General features: G+C 42.4%; 1 protein-coding gene across 1 annotated transcript in view; it reads right to left on the reverse strand.

The window, feature by feature from the left end:
- The window catches only part of cep152 (centrosomal protein 152), a 38,829-nt gene extending 17,323 nt beyond the window's left edge, over positions 1–21,506 (reverse strand). Inside the window, exons 1-16 of the mRNA XM_084059623.1 lie at positions 21,338–21,506; positions 20,811–20,906; positions 18,444–18,538; positions 18,146–18,197; positions 16,425–16,751; positions 13,470–13,632; positions 8,161–8,301; positions 7,698–7,837; positions 7,069–7,269; positions 6,456–6,603; positions 5,702–5,793; positions 4,235–4,401; positions 3,129–3,300; positions 1,951–2,055; positions 1,489–1,598; positions 303–431 (exon numbers count right to left, since the gene is read on the reverse strand). Coding sequence (XP_083915749.1) covers positions 303–431; positions 1,489–1,598; positions 1,951–2,055; positions 3,129–3,300; positions 4,235–4,401; positions 5,702–5,793; positions 6,456–6,603; positions 7,069–7,269; positions 7,698–7,837; positions 8,161–8,301; positions 13,470–13,632; positions 16,425–16,751; positions 18,146–18,197; positions 18,444–18,538; positions 20,811–20,897 — 2,129 coding nt within the window. The 5' untranslated portion in view covers positions 20,898–20,906; positions 21,338–21,506. The remainder of the gene's footprint in view (positions 1–302; positions 432–1,488; positions 1,599–1,950; positions 2,056–3,128; positions 3,301–4,234; positions 4,402–5,701; positions 5,794–6,455; positions 6,604–7,068; positions 7,270–7,697; positions 7,838–8,160; positions 8,302–13,469; positions 13,633–16,424; positions 16,752–18,145; positions 18,198–18,443; positions 18,539–20,810; positions 20,907–21,337) is intronic.
- Between the last annotated feature and the right edge of the window lie 142 nt (positions 21,507–21,648).

Here is a 21,648-nt window from a genome sequence, read left to right on the forward strand (position 1 = left end):
CAGCTACCACCTGCCTCACCCTCCACCGCCCCAGCTACCACCCGTCTCAACCTTCACCACCCCAGCTACCACCTGTGGTTTAGGATCTGTTTATGTACTATGCAGGGATTGGGAGTCCCTATGGTTGGGAGATGTGCTTTATTATAGAACCTAAAAGCAGATCCAATTCATTGCCAAACCAAACCATAATACATTTATTGCTCATTTTATATTCAATATTCTGTCCTAAATATCTTATCCTTCATGAGTTGTCCTAACAGAACTGTAGATAATGTAGAAGGACAGATTGTGGAGGTCTTAACTGCAGCTTGTAGATGTGCTGCTGGTGCGTAGAGGTCATCTCGTCAACGTGACCTTTATGTTCGGATACCAGCTGGGTTCTGATCCGGTTTACAACGTCGTTCCTGTACTGCTGCTGGGTCCGCTCAGACCTGGAGAAACACACATTATACGTGACATCATACATGGAATAAACACAGATTTTATTGTATCGCTTAGTGGTCCTTCTGGACGATCTACACGGTCACAGCTTTTTTCTGTTCTGGCCCCTACAGTGGTGGAATGAACTCCCCACTGATGTCAGGACAGCAGAGTCACTGCCCATCTTTCACCGCAGGCTGAAAACCGACCTCTTCAGGAAACACCCTTCCTCCATACCCTTCCTCTTAGCCTTGCCTACGTTGTCAATTATTTGTAAAAGCTCTTGTCTTATTGGTTCTTGTTTATTCGATTCACTTATTTGTTTTAGCTCTTGCTCATTTGATTTTCCTATTTGTCTCATCTGTTTAAGAAAGTAGGTATAGCTGATATATTGCACTTTTACCTTGGCGCTAGATATACTCTTAGTTGCTTGTTTTAGAAGAGAATGCACTTAAGACTTAAGACTGGTGATTAGTAGTTTCGTTCCCTACCTATGTTGAATGCACTCAATGTATCATACCCAGAATAGTCATATCTTAGCCAGATGATCGGGGCTTTCTGCCTACTGACACCTAGAATTTAATGTAGGAGCTAAAACTGTCTGGAAACAATTAAGGTCTCGATGTGAAGCGTTGTGAGCTTGTAGATCTGCTATTTTCAAATAGCCTATGTATAAAATAGGACTAGTGGTTAATGCATGCTTTAAAATGTAATAATGTATATCTGCAAAGTAACTATTAACTAAAGTTTTAAAATAATTGTAGTGGAGTAAAAGTGCAATATTTGGATCCGAGATGTAGTGCAGTAGAAGTCAAAGTATTGGAAATTGGAAATAGTCAAGTACAAATACCTCAAAATGTACTTAAGTACAGTACTTGAGCACATGTACCTAGTTACTTTCCACCACTTCTCTCAACCACTGGTATAGCTCATATCAATGTTCTCTATCCATGTTCTCCTACTTCTGAACCACTGGTACAGCTCATATCAATGCTCTCTATCCATGTTCTCCTACCTCTGAACCACTGGTACAGCTCATATCAATGCTCTTTATCCATGTTCTCCTACCTCTCAGCATCCTCCTGTTTCTCCTGGTCCAGCTCCTGGATCATCTGTCTCATCTTGGAGCACAGCTCAGCATTCACACTCTTCAGGTTCTCCTCACTCTGTTTCAGCTCCTTAATAATAATAATAATAATACATTTTATTAATAATAACTATATAAAGTGCTCCTCGGAGCACATGTCTCTGCCAGGTCAGGTAGGTTATTGTGGGCCGGCAATGTTCGGAATTTGCCAATCAGGATGGAATATGAAAAATCGGACGGATCCGTCTTGATCACATGACTACAGAGATAATGTTTTCCCGATTAGCGTGATGTTTGTACAAAATGTGTAGGATTGATATAAAAAAAAGAATGTTGCAAAAATTGTCCTCCTGGTGGCGCTATAATAGGGCAATATTAAAAGGGTGGCATTTGTTCCTGCATACCTACTAGTTAATAGATTAGATAATAAAGAGCTAACAGACCTCTACTTGTTCCTGTAAGTGCTGCTTGTCCTGCTGGAGTCTCATCAGTTCTTTCTTTGATGCTACAGACACATCTAGATGCTGAGGCTGGCTGCTTTCCTTCATCTGGAGAAGACAAAAAGAGACACAGTATGTTAGAGTGAGGCTGGCTGCTTTCCTTCATCTGGAGAAGACAGAAAGAGACACATTGTGTTGAATACAGTATGTTACAGTGAGACTGGCTGCTTTCCTTCATCTGGAGAAGACAAAAAGAGACACATTGTGTTGAATACAGTATGTTAGAGTGAGACTGGCTGCTTTCCTTCATCTGGAGAAGACAAAAGGAGACACTGTGTTGAATACAGTATGTTACAATTCATGTGCGAAACCAGTAAATGTGGGAAAAGCCGGGGAGCTCGCACGTCGCCACGGTCTCATTTCTTCTCGTTCGTTTTTAATTTAGAGTAGACAATACTTTTTATCCCTTTTTCTCCCCAATGTAGTCGTTATGCCAATTCCTCCTCACACACACATCTCTGTCAGTGAGGAGCCCCCACCGGGAGGACTACTCCTCCCGCCCAACACTCCCTGCTGACAAGTGCCGCCCCCCAGCCTGTAGGAGTCTGTGCAACGACCAATATCACCCTCCTCCTCCTCTCTTTCATCTAAAACTACTACTGCTACGATCCGGAGGATGTCGCTGAAGATAATTCCACGTGTTAGGTACACAAAACTAATGGCAGATAGTCCATGGTAATGGTGATAATTAATAATAACTAGACCATACCGGTCGGAGGATATGAGCACCCAAAGTATGATTTTGGACACACACACGCTTGTTTCACGCACATGATTTGGCAACCCGGTCGCCAGCGACCACAAACGTGCATGCACACGTACGTGGCTGCGCGTGCATGCGCACTTAGCCACGCATGCCCAGTAACGTCGAAAAGACCGGCCGTAGAGTTAAACAGAGGTTCGGAAAAAGGCTGTTAAACGGCTCGAATTTGGGTAAAGTGAAAAACGGGCGTCGGTGTTCCGTCCGTGCACATGCTGATGGTCAATGGCTGTGTGCAAATACAGATCAATTGCTTCAGGCACTGAGGAGAACCGGGCAGAAGATATTTTGGGCATGCACGCACAGAGCCACTGAGCTTTGTAGAATTATAGGATGTCTAGCGTAATGGTAAGGTTCTTACCGTCGTATCATCCACAGTGGTCTGCAGCTGGCTGACCCTGGCTTCAGAGTGGTGCAGCTGGTCCTGAAGCTGTGAGATCTTCTGTCTCTTCCCCTTCAGACACACCAGGCAGCGCTGTAGCTCTGCCCTGAGCTCCTTCACACTGTCCTCTGACAGGTCTGCCAGCGCCGCACTGACACACACACACACACACACACACACACACACGAAATATAAATCACTCCGCACATCCCGACCGGTTGACAAGAACAGTGTAGTTTATTAGAATTATAATCACCACCAGTTAGACAGTTATGGAGGTATGGGTGCTATAAAGCATTGCAAAACATGAATACGTAACCAAACAATTAGTACAAGCATCAGTGCTTTATCACATTTAGATTATTGATCAGTGATTTGGTCCGACTCAACAGGAAGTAATTTTAACAGATTACAGGCCCAGAGCAAAGCAGCTCGCATGGTTCTTCCACAAGATAGTAAGTAGTAAGTACAACAATCATTTAGTTTGGTTAAATGTAAAAAGTAGGCATTGCATTATTCACTACTGGTTTTGTAAAAAAAACATTATCATAACTAAAACCCCAGAAATGATCTATAACAATGTATCATTGTTCTCAGACACACATCATTATTTTACTCGGCAGTCATCAGAGGGTGGGTTCTTGTTCCCGTCATGTAGAACCAATGTTAAACAAAGAACAGTTCATTACAGAGCAATGGTGGCATAGACCGTCTCCTCATAGAGCGTTTTAACGTACATGTGTCCACCTTTATGATTAACATTGTGTTAATCGGTTATGGAATTCATAACCTATTTTTTATTTTTATTTCTATGAGTTTAAAGAAAAAGTTAAAATTGTATTTGTTCACACAAGTAGAACAAAGTTGAGTCAAGATATTTATCAATTACTGTATGTTGAAGATAACATTATAATATAGAGCTCTCTCTTTCTACCGACACCTAAGACTCTATACACGCATGCAGGTGAAACACAACGTTAATCATAAAGGTGGACACATATACGTTAAAACGCTCTATGAGGAGACGTACCTGTGGATGGTGTTGTTCTTCAGCTACAAGGACTATGAGCTCCAGACAGACATACCTGTGGATGGTGTTGTTCTTCCAGTTGCTCTTCTTGATCCCTAGATCCACATAGGACTCTGAGAGCTGCTTCTCCCAGTCTCCTCCGTTCAGCTCCAGAGACAGAACCCCCATCTTCATAGCAGATTCATACAGCGTGATCTGCTCCTTCAGCTCACACAGATCCTCCTGTAGAAACACATTTAATACTTTAGAACAGAGTGATCTGCTCCTTCAGCTCAGAGAGATCCTCCTGGAGAAACACATGGAATACTTTAGAACAGAGTGATCTGATCCTTCAGCTCACACAGATCCTCCTGTAGAAACCCCTTTTAATACTTTAGAACAGAGTGATCCTTCAGCTCACACAGATCCTCCTGTAGAAACACATTTAGAACAACACTTCTGAAACCTTTTTCATTTAAAAGGAGAATTTTGCCCTAAGCGTTTTCCTACTTTGATTTGAGGTTGTTAAGTCATGATGATAGTGGTCCGGGACCCCCAGTTCATAGCGAGCGAAGTTCTCCATTTCGGGAACCCCCCAAACCGCATGGAATGAAATCACGTTTGAAGTCTCGTCTCGCGATACTACCGCCCACCATTCTGGAGCCTGGAGGGCGGAAGTATCGCGAGACGAGACTTCGAACGTGATTTCAAAAAAGTATTAAAAAAAAAAAAAAAGGGTGTTCCAATGCTACAGAGTTACACAACAGCACCACCTTGTGGCGAGAATCCTGAGTAGGACTGAGTCATAATAATAATCAAATGGAAGAAAGAGGTTCATTACAGCAGATAGATATTCATTATATTGACAAGTTAGCGTTGCAACATTTCGGGAATATTCACAGGAATATTCAAAGGTGTAAACATATGGCACATTGAGATTTGGTTCAAATATAAAGTGAGTTTACAAATAAAGTGTATTATTATTATTATAATATGGAAATCCATGCGTATTAAATGTAAACATAGCAGTTATCAGAGAGATGGGAGATGCAGCCCACGTGTGTACAGTACAGTATGTCAATATGTTTCCTTTTATTAATGTGTAATTCATCATTATTTGGAATCTTCCCTAAATGAAAATTGTACAAAAGGTTTGGGATATTATGGTATTTACCTATAATACCTATTCCCACACTTAATTATGTCAAATTAGTTAGCTTAATTATGGAGGAATGTTTAGATTTGAATGACAATTTGCCAGGTAACTGAAAGTGAAATATAATTTCATAAACAAGGCTAAAAAGATCTAAAAGCCCTCCTAGAATCAGAGGGTCCCCTTAGATAACTCTACTTGGAGATCTGTAATGTCTGAATTGTACTTAGTTGAGCTGTAGTGTGGCATGCCGAGAATACCTGATCTACAACCTCACAACGTGCGTCGTGTCTGTCTGTCTGTCACATGATCTGTAATATCATGTAATGTTCTGGCACATAGAATTGGTACCTGTAATGATATAATAATTAGAACTGGTAGAACTGGTACCTGTAATGAGAGGGACATGTTGTCACTCAGAGTCTTGTCTTTCTGTGCTTGGTGTAGCTTGGCCTGCATCTGGTTCATCTCCTGAACAGAACCTGAAGAGAACAAACAACATCATCTATCAACCAACCAATCAAACCACAACTAGTTCACAGGTGAGAGAACTAAACCCCTCAAAGATAATTGATCAGTTTCAATGTTATAGTGTTCCAGTTGGCAGAGAGTGAAAGGTCTTCCTCAGAGTGATTCTGACAAGATCAGTCAGTTCTTTATGTCTCCATAACCCTGACAAGATCAGTCAGTTCTTTATGTCTCCATAACCCTGACAAGATCAGTCAGTTATTTATGTCTCTATAACCCTCTTACGCAACAAACAGAATCAAACCTTTGGGCCGGCCAGCCCTCATCAGTGTTGTGGCTGGATAGCAGAAAGGTTTGTTTGTGTTTCTTGTGTTAAGGCTCATGGAGACATAAAGAACTGACTCCTCTTGTCACAGTGTAACCCTTCACTCTTTTTTTCTTTTAAACGTTTTTTATCCCAACGCTTTTTTGCGGCCGGTGCCAATTATATGTCAAAGTGATCCTGGGCGCTACACTCCCCCCGCCAGCCTAGGGAGGCCAGAGCCGAGCTCATGCCTCCTTCAATGAGAGCCAACTGACCTTCTTGTCACCTGACAGGGGGGAGGTTCCCTGGCTGGACGCAGCGCGGTGTCATTTAGAGGGAGTCACCCAGAGGGTGTCATATAGAGGGAGTCACCTGACTGCAGCAGGTTGGCACACTGCCTCTGGCTCTCCTCAAGGCGCTGGTTGAGGGTGTTGATGACCTTTGACCTCTCCACTCGCTCCTCTTCTCTCTGCAGCTCCAACTGATGAACGTGGTCTCTGAACCTCTGACTGACCTCTGTCTGAAAAAGGACAAAAACAAAACTCTGGTTCCTCTCTGTTTGAGAACATGTTAACTCATTTGCTGCTAAGGGCGACTTATGACAGCTTCTTTTTTTTTTGGTGGGGTGGGGTGGGGGGGTGCTGCAGACTGTGAATGATCCAAGCACAACCGAAGAAGAGTACACCCACAGATCACGTGATCACAGCAAAAAAAACTAGGCATCTTCCATGTTAAATGATTTATAAAAGTCAAATGGAGTGGAGGAATGGAGGATGGCGGCCGGCCAATTTGTTTTACCCGACGCTACCGGACCCTGTGCGTGTAACGAACCGATGTCCGTGAGGAAGGAGGACACAGAGAATATTTTATGACTTTTTCAAAAGGTACAGTAAAAACGGCGTTTTCGCTGGCAAGGGAACCGGAGACAAATTAATTAATTAATTCCTGGCAGTGAATGAGTTGAAGATAAACATAAAAACGGTACCTGTTCCTTCAGAGCCTGTGAGGTGGCATCGACCCTCTGGCTCAGTGCCAACACCTTGGCATCGTGTTGCTCCTTCATGGCAGTCAGCTGGTGGTCGTGTTGCTGACGGGCGCGAGACAGAGTCTCTGAACCGCACATATCTGTGATCTGAAGCTTCATGCTGTCCATAGAGGCCTCTGCTGCCTGCAGCTTCTGGAGGTTCTACACACACACACAGACGCACGCGCACACACACACCATTTTAATTCAATGTTATTAGTTTATGGTGCATGGTCCCCCCCGAGGAGTCTCTGTACACATCACAACCGAAGAAAAAAACACAGTATCAGGAAATACTACACATGAACAGAAATACTAAACATGAACAAAAATACTACACATGAACAGAAATAATAAACGCATTAAAAACACTAGCATAGAAAAAGTAAAAAAAAAGTCTCTGATCTAATAATTAAGATCTAGGGGAAACTGTAGCGCGAACGGAAGTGAATGGAGCAGTAAATCTTTGGAACACGTTATCTCCTGGTTCTGTGTGCAAAATTTAAAATAAAAAAATAAAAAATGGCTGTGAATGAGTTAAGGCTATCCCCAAAAGATCTTTAATAATAATAATAAAAGGTATCACTTACCTGGTGCTCTCGGTCAGTCAGACTGTGGACCTGCTGCTCCAGACTCTGGACGCTGTTCTTCAGGTGAAGCTCTCTGCCTTTAGCCTCTTCAATCATTCTGCTGGATTCCTTCAGGCTCACAGCCAGGCCGTCCTTTTCATCTGATGATGAAGTGTGTTCATGGAAAACATCATCACATCAAATAAACAATATATTCTACTGTAATAAATCACACACATGATGCTGAAGTTGGATTAAATTAACCACTTAAACCCTTATAGACTTAGTGACCAAGATCTGAGTTACAACTATACTTGGATCGCTTTTTTCCATCTACACCAAACTGAACTCCACAAGCCGACAAAGCGTCAACTATTTTATTTTGAGGTTCCCCCCTGAATATAGATGCTGGGGTTCATGTGGTTAATGTTGGATCACAGCTCCTACTCTGGACAGAATGAAAACATGTCTCTGCTCAGCAAACCTTTGACGATGGCAAACTGATGGTGAAGACATCTCATGTTCCTCTGTGAATCCTCCAGCTTCTTCTCCAGGTCTTCCATCTGTCTCTGCTGGGCTTGGTGTAAAATCTGGAGCTGGACCAGCTGCTGGCTGTCAGCACCGTCTGGAAAAAAACAACAGCAATGAAACATCTAAAAACACAATTTCATCAAAGATCAAAAACTGAATCACAACATTAGAATAAGAGAAATCATCTCACAGCATAGAGAATATTTACACAATGTTACAATGTAGGCATTTAGCAGACACTCTTAATCCAGAGTGATTTACAGTAAGCAAGGTAAACACCAGGTAATACATCAAATGCATCGATGCATAGCAATAGTAATCTAGGGTAAACCAAGAACCTATCATCAATCTAAACAGTACAATATAAAAACATGTATAATCTGTACATAGAAGCTATACACACTATAGGATGCCAGATCTACAAATGAACCTGGCATCTGTCTACATAACATCCTATCTAAATTAGATTTTAATCTTTGCATAAGACAAGGTCGTCAAGACTAGGCCTAGCTCAGACCTTTGCCTACGATCTTAGCTAGGCCTCGACCCGACCCGATATGCGGTTTTCCGGAACCAACGCGAAAGGTTCGGAATCTCCATATGACAAATTTACTTCCGGGTGGTCAATCTCACCTGCCAATCACTTCTCGCGCAAGCGCTGACTCATTGTGACATCACACCATAAAGGGCTCTGACATCACGTGGCATACGTGTCAGATGAAAGTATATAAGCCGGCTTCTAAGCTAAGTCCAGCACTCTTGACAGACCTCTGCATATAGTCTATAAGCAGCTCTCAAAAAAATGAGTACTCCAGAAAAGCTACCAAAGCTAAACCCCGGTGAAGGAGAAATAATTCGTAACAACTTGGTACTTCAGGGTTTTCCGGAACCAACGCGAAAGGTTCGGAATCTCCATATGACAAATTTACTTCCGGGTGGTCAATCTCACCTGCCAATCACTTCTCGCGCAAGCGCTGACTCATTGTGACATCACACCATAAAGGGCTCTGACATCACGTGGCATACGTGTCAGATGAAAGTATATAAGCCGGCTTCTAAGCTAAGTCCAGCACTCTTGACAGACCTCTGCATATAGTCTATAAGCAGCTCTCAAAAAAATGAGTACTCCAGAAAAGCTACCAAAGCTAAACCCCGGTGAAGGAGAAATAATTCGTAACAACTTGGTACTTCAGCACAAGACCAACAAAAAACAAGTTCTCCAAAAAAACTCAAGCTGAACTCTCCCGCTACAAAAAAGAAAAGAGCAACAAAGCGGGTCCAATGACAACAGGTATAATGGGGTTTGCATTAAAGGGGGAACCGGCACTGTGTCTGCAACACAGTCGAAGGCACAGACAGATACAGAGATCTCCATTATGGGCATAAAGGGACACAGACAACCAGATACAGAGATCTCCATATATGGGCATAAAACTATGACAGGGGATCAGATGGGACAGTCAACATCTGCTGGCCAGACAGGAGGAGCAGACGGAGGAGGAGACAGTGTTCCTGATGTCCCTGACGTTGTTATTTTTGCACCAGGAGACCAGACACAACCTCGAGACATTGTTCTGTACAGAACTCCAGCTGATGCACCTAATCACAGACAAACTACACATATCAATTCACTCCACCCTATGTATGACCCAGCAGCCTATCCCTTGATCTTGCCATATGGAGATGCTGGCTTCAGCATCGACAATCCCATCCTCAAGGTTAATGCAAATTCAGCCAGAGGCAAAGTCACTCTTCAGGAGTTCTTCAGATTCCATCTACAACAAAGAACTAATTCTTTCAACACCCTTCTGAAGTCAGGGAGACTTACTCAAGAATACTTCTGTGATCAATACTCCAAAATTGAAAGTTGCCGGATGAAATTCTACAGGAGTAGGGAACAACAAGACAAGTACAGGGCCCACCAGTATTCAGGTCTGGATGATGCCCTAACGGGTGCAATATGTTAGTCCGACAGCGCATTCCTCCGACAGCGCAGTGCTCCGACATTAAACAGTAAACCCGAACCAAACCCGCACCCTAACCCTAACCGCACGCGGATGCCACATAGTCGGAGAAAAGGTCTGTCGGATTAACGCATGCCTCCCGCCCTAACTGCACAGCAAGCACAGCCAGGACAGACTGAGGCCACCAGGATTGGTCAACAGATAATTCTTCCAGGCTCACACACTGGTAGCCCCAGATACCAATTCAAGCGCTTTCAAGATGCCCTTGCCATAGCAGCCAGATATAGAAGGTTTGACCTCTTCATTACCATGACGTCAAACGCAAGGAGTGAAGGTGTACTGAGTAACATCTTTCCAGGACAGCAGCCCACTGACAGACCAGACATTGTTAACAAAGTTTTCAAAAGGAGTTTGGATGAGCTCCTCCACGACACAAAGCTCGGCGTCTTTGGGAAGATGAAGGCTAGAATACACACTATTGAAGGACAGATGAGAGGACTGAAACATGCCCACATACTGCTACTCCTACATGAGATTTTGACTGTCGATGACATTGATCAAATAATTAGAGCAGACATACCTGACAAACAAAAGGAGCCAGAGCTGTATGAGCTGGTGTGTCGATTCATGCTACATGGACCCTGTGGCCCGGCCTACCCTAACAGCCCCTGCATGGTCAATGGTATCTGTACTAAGAAATTCCCTAAAAACTTCTGTGCCAACACACGACTGCCTCATGATGGTCATGGCTACCCAGAGTACAGACGGCCCATTGTCGGTCACACCCATAAGAAGAATGACTTTCTGTTTGACAGCAGGTGGGTCGTTCCTTACAACGCTTGGGTCCTACTTAAATATAAATGCCACATCAATGTTGAATTTGTTGGCTCCTTCCGTACCATCAAGTACCTGTACAAATACGTCCACAAAGGAGTTGATGTTGGCACTCTCGATATTGAAGACAGGGATGAGATCTCCAGATTCATCAATGCCAGTGTTATGTTGAATCCCTGATCATAACCTCAAATTGAAAGTAGGCGCACCAGTCAAGCTGCTTAGAAACCTGCAATCAGGTCCTGACCGCACTCTCAAGAATGGCACCAGAATGGTGGTAATGCAAATGATGGACAGAGTCATTGAGTGTGAGATTGCAGTAGGCACAAACAGGGGTGAAACAATCTTCCTACCAAGAATACCTCACTATGACAGAGGTGAGCTTCCCTTCACCTTCATTAGACGACAGTTCCCTATCCGCTTAGCATACCAATCAATAAGGGTCAGGGCCAAGAGAATGAACGAGTTGGCATCTACTTGCCTAAACCTGTGTTCGCTCATGGCCAACTCTACACAGCCTTCTCTAGAGGAAAGAGAGCCAGCGCTGTAAAAGTTGTCATTGTGGATAATGACAAGGGCATTACTGACAACATTGTTTATAGCGAACTCCTTTAGGATAATGGGCATAAATGGACACAGACAGACACAGAGATCTCCATATACGGGCATAAAAGGGACACACCCAGACACATACAGAGATGTCCATATATCACAGACACAGATAGCTCCATATATGGGCATAAATGCACACACAGATGGGCATAAATGGACACAGGCAAACAGATGGCCAAAACGGGTCCTATGACAACAGGTATAATGGGGTTTGATTTAAAGGGTGGAGCATTCATTCCCTATTTACATCGTTCCTGTGTAGGCCGGTCCCCGACTAGACCCTCGGCAACCCGAAGGGCTAGACGCTCGGCCGCCCTTGAGCTTCTAGTTACACTAATACACAGTCATTACACTAATACACACACTGAGATTATGATAAATAATCTTAAGCGACTCCGTCTTTCTACGGAGTACAAAATACACCTCTGAGTACAAATTACACCTCAGAGTACACATTAGACCTCTGAGTACACATTAGATAAGGGAATCTCAAACTTTTTTAATTTCAAGAACTCCCAGATCACTAAGCGTTGGTCCACGGACCCCAGAACTCTGAAGAGTGTAGGAATTAGGAACCAAATGGATCCGTTTGGTTCCATGTGTACTCACATGACTCACTCACATGTCAGGGTCCATGTGGTTCCCAGTGGTGGAAGAAGTACTCAGATACTTTTCTTAAGTAAAAGTAGCAATACCACAATATGAAAATACTCTGTTACAGGTAAACGGCCTGTGCTCAAAATGTTACTTGAGTAAAATCACATATGTAAGTATTGGCATCAAAATATACCAAAAGTAAAAGTACTAAAATGTTTGGAAAATAGCCTGTGTATAAAATAGAGCTAAAGTGGTTAATGTATGTTTTATAATATAATGATGTATATCTGCAAAGTAACTAATAACTACATTTTTCAAATAATTGTAGTGGAGTAAAAGCACAATATATGCCTCTGAGATGTAGTGGAGTAGAAGTAAAAGGTACTGAAAATTGGAAATACTCCAGTAAAGTAACAAATACCTCAAAATTGTACTTAAGTACAGTACTTGAGTTAATGCACAGGGGTGCACATAACTGGTGCGCAGGTGCGCATGCGCACCCAAAATAAAAAATGCGCACCACATCAGGCGACGCGAGGCGCTTTTGCGCACCAACAGCTGGGACAGGAATTTCCAAGCTTTTATTTTTTAGCAAAAATAAAAAATAAAAGCCTGGAGATCGAGGCTAGGAATTTACTTCCTGAAGCTACACTCACACAATCACTCTAAAGCACCCGTCGCCCCCATGTACAGCCATTAGGCACAGGGGTAGAGATATGACTCGCGTCGCCTCGCATCGCCTCGCATTGCCTCGCTGCGTGCACGCAGCCAGCAGCGGCTGTTAGAGGCACTCGTCACCGATGATGAACGCACCGTAATGTAATGGTGCAAAATATGCCATGAACGTCCCAATCTGGCGGATAAAATCAGCGCAGCAGCACAGGGCACCAACCTTGGGGGCTTTATCTAACAGCGTGAGAAAGAAAAAACGGCGAAAATCGGCGGAATTTAGAAGTAGAGCGTCCTTTTTTTCTCTCCCCCCCCCCCCGTTGACAAAACTGTCCGGGCTGAACCCCCCCCCCCCCCGTTGACAAAACGGGACGGGCGCCATGCGCACCAAGTCACATGTCCAGGTGCTCTTCTGCGTACCAGACCTAAAAAGTTATGTGCACCCCTGTTAATGCACTTAGTTAGGAACCACTAAGTAACTATTTATCATGTAGGGACCCCCAGGAAGCCCCTCAAGGACCCCTGGGGGTCCCCGGACCCCACCCCCCCAGTGTATTAGACGTTAGATGAAGTGATGAACACTGACTCTGTGTTGAATGGAGGAAGTGTCTCTGGAGGACGTCCAGAGGACCCTCTGGAGGAGGAGGGCTCTGGCTTTGGGAGGAGAACATGTGTGTCTGCTGAGGGTTGTAGTTGACGTGGTGGAGGTGGTCCGTCCTCTTCTGCTCTGCTCCAGGACCCTCTGACCTCTGAGGAACACAGGTACAACTTTAAAACTCTGAGGAACACAGGTACAACTTTAACACTCTGAGGAACAGCTTAAACACAACACCCTGAAGAACACAGGTACAACTTTAACACTCTGAGGAACACCAAGACAACTTTAACACTACACTATGAGGAATACAGGTACAACTTTAACACTAAACCCTGAGGAACACAGGTACAACTTAACACTACACTATGAGGAACACAGGCACAACTTTAACACTAAACCCTGAGGAACACAGGTACAACTTAACACTACACTATGAGGAACACAGGTACAACTTAACACTACACTATAAGGAACACAGGTACAACTTAACACTACACTATGAGGAACACAGGCACAACTTTAACACTAAACCCTGAGGAACACCAAGACAAAGTACAGCTTAACACTACACCCTGAGGAACACCAAGACAAAGTACAGCTTGACACTACACTTTCACTAAACTGGTTGTAGCTGCAATCCATAACTCTGATGTCCTAACTGCTAACTGGGATTAAAAACAGGTGTTAACAGCCCAATATATTCCCTCAATATATACCCACCCAACTGTATATACATACCCCCACCAATATCTACCCCCAATCAAGCCTGAAATTTCCTCATTTAAGGGTCAGGGTCACTTGGCCTTCGTTGTTGTACATTTTGAGGGCAAAAGGCTAAATGCCAGGGCAGGAAGGCCATCAATTAAAACAATGATTTTAAGTTAAGTCCATGGAATATCAGTATAAAGTACCGAGTTTAAAGTTCATACATGTTCAGCCCTGGACCAATCAGAGTCACTGGACTCTGTCTAAGATGGGGATGTGTGTTTTTCATAAATTAGTCTGTATTTTAATAGTCCAGAGTTTTTCCTCTCAATCATAATATATATATATATATTAGGGCCGGGACTTTATCGCGTTAATTTAGATCAATTAATTACAGAAAAATTATCGCGTTAAAAAAATTAACGCATTTTAAATCGCACCTATTTTTGCACCGCGGAACGTTTCTCACTGGACGAGTTGCAGTGCACCAACAGACGGTAATTCTCACTTCTCAGGCATGACAGACAACAACAAAGTCTACTGCAGACAGCACAGTGCATGAAAACATGATGCCTGCTTGATAATGTTGCCTGGGCAAGTCAGAATCTGTAATGGAAGCCCCCGCCTACGCGCGCGTTTGTCCCGTTTGGGGGGGGGGGGGGGGGGGGTGCGCTGGTGGGGGGGTTCCACGATGCGGTGCGGATCACATGCGCGCGATTTTTATTCATAATCATAATAATTAATGAATCTACTATAAAACAACAGTAACAACACTCTACCAGCCTCCAGTGGTGGAAAATAGCTGATCTACAAGCTCACAATGCCTTGCGCTTGTAGATCTGCTATTTTCACATGGCTACTGTAAAGTTTTATAATAATAATCGAAATCTACAAAGTAACTAGTAACTAAAGTTTTCAAATAATTGTAGTGGAGTAAAAGTACAATATTTGCCTCTGAGATATAGTGGAGTTACTGGAGTAGAAGTAAAACTATTAGAAATTGGAAATACTCAAGTCAATGCAAATACCTCAAAAGTACAGTTCTTGAGTACATGTACTTAAAGACGTATGCCAAAATCCATTTGAAAAAAATGCTTTTCACTGTTCTCAGGTCAAATATTGATATGCGATTAAAATGCGATTAATTGCGATAAATTAATTACAAAGCCTCTAATTAATTAGAAGATTATTTTTTTTAATCGAGTCCCAGCCCTAATATATATATATATATATATACATTTAGGGCTAAAGAGACTATAACTTTGGGTTGTGCTGCAAGAACTTTGATTGTTTTACACAGTAGAGCATGGCTGCTTTCTTTCAATGTTGACATTCAGGCAGTACCTCTTGTCAGCCAGTAGGTGTCCTACCAGACCACAGGATCTACATTTCTCAGTGGAAGAGCAGAAAGACCAACGACCAACCACTGCACATGTACCAGTTATATTGTATTAATAACATAATCTACCGTACAGATGTTAGTTATATTGCATTAATAACATAATCTACCATACAGATGTTACTTATATTGTATTAATAACATAATCTACAAGCATGTAGCGTGTGTTTCTCTTTTAACCATGACGTCTAATAAATCAAATCAAATAATCATAATGTTAGAGCTGAACTGAACCCACTATGCCATCCTGCAGGTCTGCAGTTAAAGGGATAGTTCACCCCCGAAATGACTTTTTTTCTATGGATTAGTCACCCCATGGAGACTTGAACTCATGGATATTTTTTTAGTTTTTGTCTGATTCCTAAGCCAATAATTTCATGACCGGCAGCGGTTCCGTTAGGAGACACAACCTTTGTGTCTCCTACCGGAACCGCTGCCTACCGGTCCGCTGGTCATCAAATTCTCATCATATTGGAGGTGAACTATCCCTTTAAATCAGTGGTTCTCAACCAGTGGTACGGGGACCACCAGTGGTCCTTGAGGGGGTTCCAGGGGGTCCCCAGCAAAATGAGTTAACACAGCGTCACAATCATTTTAACCACTTAGCTTTGGCTATTCAAAAATAGCAGATCTACAAGCTCATCTGCTATTTTTGAAAAATCTTGAAAATGTGTGCATATTTTTTTAAAGAAAACATTTTTAACTCAAATCTTTGCTTCTGGGGGTCCCTGGCACAACATTTTCAGGTGGGGGTCCGCGGCCAAATGTATATCAATTTAGGGGTCCTTACTCCTTGGCATGAAAAAGGTTGAAAAACACAGCTTTAAATCACTACTCACATGGTCATGGTTTCTCCGGTGATGTTGGTCTCCTTCTTGTCCGTCCGAAGCGTATTCCACTGGGTTATGGGTGCCGTGCGGGTACCCCAGCTCTGTGCCCGGGTTATGGGTGCCGTGCGGGTACCCCAGCTCTGTGCCCGGGTTATGGGTGCCGTGCGGGTACCCCAGCTCTGTGCCCTGGTGGTTGGCCTCCTCTGTGCCCACGCTGGCATAGGAATACCCTTCCTGCTGGCTGTACTGGCCGTCCACAGACTGCTGCTCCCAGGGCTGGGACTGGGAGCCAGGGACAGAGAACTGACCACCACGATCAGAGACATCTTTGTAGTTCTTCAAAAAGACACACGCAGAGATTTATTCAATATCAACCCATTAAGACCTGAGGCCGATTCTTATTAATGTCTTCTAAATCCTAACAGTTTTCTGAAAAACGTACATTTCATGTCAGTGATGGTCAAACTTTGTCATGTCAAGGACCCCCAAAACTGTATCAATTTGCCCGCGGACCGCAATCTCAAAATATTTAGTTCCAGGGACCACCAGAAGCAAAGATTTTAGTTAAAAATGTTCGCTTTAAAAGAATATAAATATTAATTTGCACACATTTTCTCGATTTTTCAAAAATAGCAGATCTACAAGCTCGTAGCGCTGCACTCGGTGCCGCGCTATGAGCTTGTATATCTGCTATTTTTGAATAGCCAAGGTGTAAAATAATGCTTTTTAGCTCAAATCAAAAAATGACACAGATGCGTCCCAGGTCTTAATGGGAAGGTGATATAAGGTTTTGTTTAAAAAAAGTTTGATAAAAGGTTAAAGGAGAATTCCGGACTAGCCTTTTTCTTACCTTTATATGATATTACATTATATCCTAGGAAGAGTGGTACGGTAGAAAGAATTCATAACTCCATCCTGAGTCCACCACAGCTAAAACCCCAGAGTGGAAGATCCGTGCGCTAGATCGCGATTGATTTTATTTTTATGTTTTTATATCCGACGTTCATATTGACAGAAACCTAGGCAGTGTTTTTGTCCCAAATGGGCCGCCGTAGTGTTTACAAGCTGACTTGGATGATATCACGGGTGAAATCTCGTCTTGCGAGACTTCCGGAGGGAGGGGAGCATCTAACACTAACACTGTGGACAGTTTTCTGTCAATATGAACGTCAGATATCAACAAAAATGTATATGTAAAATCGCGATAAAAATATGTGATCTAGCGCACGGACCGTACACTCTGTTTTTTTTGCCTTGGTGGACTCGGGGTGGAGTCAGTAGAACATGTTCTACTGTACTACTCGTCCTAGTATATCATAATATCATATAAAAATGTAAGGACAAGGCTAGTCCACAATTCTCCTTTAAAGCTCTATATTGTGTAGTAAACAGAAAATACATTTCCAGGTGGGTCACCAATTTCATCCAATCCAGAGACAGAACCCATTTATCAGCTTCAATGTTATAGTGTTCCAGTTCCAATGTCTGCTCACCCAGTCGTTTCATCTCTTACAAATTCACTTGTTTATCCTGCTTGAGTTCGCTCTCCTGATTGGACGAAATCGGTATCCTGACGTGAACATAATATGTAGTGTTTAGTAAAAAGCTGTAGAGATATGAGATCTGGAACAGATGTACAGTGATCCTGGAACAGATCTACAGGTCTACAGTGATCTGGAACAGATCTACAGGTCTACAGTGATCCTGGAACAGATCTACAGTGATCTTACCTCTTCATGATGATCAGACCACTGCATCTGTTGAGTCCACGCAGGCTGAGGTCTGTAAGATCAGTGAAAGACAATTAGAATAATGTTGACTGATTGAATACTTCATTAGCAGGATTGCCGACCCATCTTAAAGCATGCGAGTCATTTTAGAGTATTTCTACATTGCAGTACTGATATTTTTACTTAAGTAAAACAATTGAGTACTTTTTCCACCACTGATCATTACACAAATAAAATGGTATTGTGTATAAAAAATGTTACCTGCCGTGTATTCTTCGGGTTCGGGGGAGGAGCTTACCTGCTGTGGGCGGGGTATTCTTCAGGTTCGGGGGAGGAGCATTCTCGGCTGTCCTCCAGCATGTCATCAGGCAGGTCTGTCAGCAGCTTGTGTAACTGTCACACAAAATGAACACATGGCAATGAGTCACCACGGTTGCTGAGCAGCGACGTTATTACACAGTAAACAAAGAAGAATCCTTAACCAGCATGGCCTGGGGGGGGGGGGGGAGGAAGGAACATCTGAAATTGCAGTGATGTCGATTTTTTAGGTCCCCACATCACATATAAGCTACAATGCTTTGAGTCATTGTGTTTAATTATTTTAATTTAAAAGCTCTATTCAAACATCTTTTCTATAAATAGCCATTCTACGAGCTCAAAACACATCGTTAACACGTTGTGGGCTTGTAGATCTGAACTATGTTCAACTATAATGATGACATGCCCAACGTAGGGAAGTGAGGTTGAAAGTGGCTTAACAGATTCACGTCTGCTGTCAATAAAGCTCGGTGAACAGCCTCATGATGTATAGTAGCTGTCTGTAGTTATAATTTTTCATTGGTTCAATATTTTATTTATAAAACAAACACACACACACACACACACACACACACACTTTTTCTGCATCATAACACATATTTAACAAGACACACTTACTTCCCACAAGCAGCGCTGAATATTCCTGACATCCTTCAATGTCTCCATGCCACACACACACACACACACCCCTCTCTTGTCTCTCACTGCCAGACTACAACCTTGTGTGAGAACTACAGTATGTAAAACATGATGAATGGCTCCTAAAGAATGTGATTGTTCAGACAGAAGGTTTAAGGCTGTTAACTGGAGCAGAAACATTTCAATTACCACTGACCTTTATGTATGCTAATCAGTGGTGTAAAGTAACTAAGTACATTTACTCAAGTACTGTACTTAAATAACATTTTGAGGTACTTTTACTTTACTGAGTATTTCCAAGTGTCTATACTTTTACTTCTACTCCACTACATCTCAGGGGCAAATATTGTACTTTTTATTCCACTACATTTATTTTAAAACTTTAGTTACTAGTTACAATAATTTTGATTATTATTACAAAACATACATTAACCACTTCAGCCCTTTTATACATGTCGGCCATTTGAAAATAGCAGATCTACAAGCTCACAATGCGTCTTGTAGATCTGTTATTTTCAAAAGATTTGAAAACTTGTGAAATGGGACATTATGCATAATGAGTAGTCTACTTTCCACTTTTGGTACTTTAAGTGCATTTTGATACCAATACTTTTGTACTTTTACTCAAGTAAATTAAGAATTCCGGACATTCACTTGTAGTAACAGAGTATTTCTACATTGCAGTATTGATACTTTTACTTAAGTAAAAAATTCGAGTACTTTTTCCACCACTGATGCTAATGCTACATAGCTGTAATGCTGGATATAGTTTCCCATCTCTGATGTCTCTGCCAGACGGCTCTGATCACTGACTGAACTGTAAGTGATTATTATATTATATTATATTCACTATGAGAGATTGAGTTAGAACACAGCAGGACCAGTTTCACTGTGACACACCTTCCCCAACCTGGACCAATGACAGCACAGTGTCAAGAACAAGTGTCATGACCAGACTAGCCTCTTTCCCAGCCTCACTCATCTGCCAAGAGAAGAGCCTGGTCACGACCTGAAGCAGAGAGTGTCTATAGGGACAGGACTTCTGTCGTACGTGTTTCACCCGGAAACAATCTTTTTTGACCAATCACAGCACTCGTTTCATTCACGGAAAATGTGAACAGATTTGTAAAGCATCAACGTCATTTCCTTGGGCGGTGTTATGTGATAGTAACAGGGTAACAGTAACAGGGTGAGGGTAACAGGCGGTACTTCCGCCAAATTCAACCATTGCCGCCGAGACAACCAACAGTCCAGGTCTTGCCCAGCGTGCCAGACAGGCCCTAAACACATTGTGCATCCAGAGATGGACAATTTTAACCCATTCAATCCGGGAACGCATCTGTGTCACTTTAGATTTCCTTCTCTATTCAAAAAATAGCAGATCTACAAGCTTATAGCACTTCACTGGAAAAGATAAACATAAAACCTGTGATTTCCTCTGATCACTGATGACTGAAAATGATGGACTAAAGACAAAACATGAGTGTTTTAATGTAAAGAGATGTAATGTGGTTCTATTATAGCAGGTTCTGATCCAACTGGTATTATGGAATATAAGCCTTGTATAGGAGGATAACACTTATTGTCTACAGAGCACCGTGTGTATTTATTAGTGTCTCTACAGTGAGTTGTGTGTATGTATTATAGTGTATTGTGTGTATGTATTAGTGTATTGTGTGCATTAGTGTTGTGTGTGAGTGTAATTAACCTCTTGTTGTCTCTCATAGTCCTCTTCATCATCGTCTTCCTCTTCATGTTGGGTCTGAAGGGCGGCGGCATCAAAGTCCATGGACATGATGATGATCTGGAAACATAATATCCATGGACATGATGCACTGGAAATTCACTTCAAGAATAGACTAATGCTCTCTTCTACAGTACCATCAAAATCCTTTAACTGCAAATAAAGTATTCAATCAATCAATTCTATGCTACAGTGTTTAGTTGTGGCTTGTTGTGGTGAAGCACAGAGAGTCTTGAGGTGATGTTTCACTATAAATAATAATAAACTGACCTGATGATGCACTGGAAACATAATAATAATAATAATAATAATAATAATAATAATAAATAAACAAGGTTAGATCAAGAGGTTCCACAGTAGTGTTGGTAAAGAACACTTCTCTACAAGTTAGCAGCTTATTCATCTATTATTGAATGATATAATAAAACAACAACAAAGTACAAATAATGTACTAATATGTACCCTAACCAATAGGTTCAACTCAAACTCACCTTTTTAACGGCGAGGATAGTTTAGAATGTTTAAAATAAGCCGTTAGTTTGTTTATAAATAATCAATAAACATGTCGGACAAACAGCCGTTTAAACCAAACAACTAGTGAATAATGTAAATAATAATAAAGACAGTTGGTTGTCTTCTTGTTGTTAAACTAGCGGTCAGCTACATGCTAACGTTAGCCTCAAATACACACACTACGTCCCTCCCCTTTTTGAAAGCTCGCGCGCGCCGACAGCGCCAAAGGCCCATCCCATCGGCCGGAGGGGGCTACCGTCCAATCACGTAGCTCGGCGGCCCGCTGGAC

The sequence above is a fragment of the Gymnoscopelus microlampas genome, assembly GCF_963454915.1.
Source record: "Gymnoscopelus microlampas genome assembly, chromosome: 6".
NCBI lineage: Eukaryota > Metazoa > Chordata > Actinopteri > Myctophiformes > Myctophidae > Gymnoscopelus > Gymnoscopelus microlampas.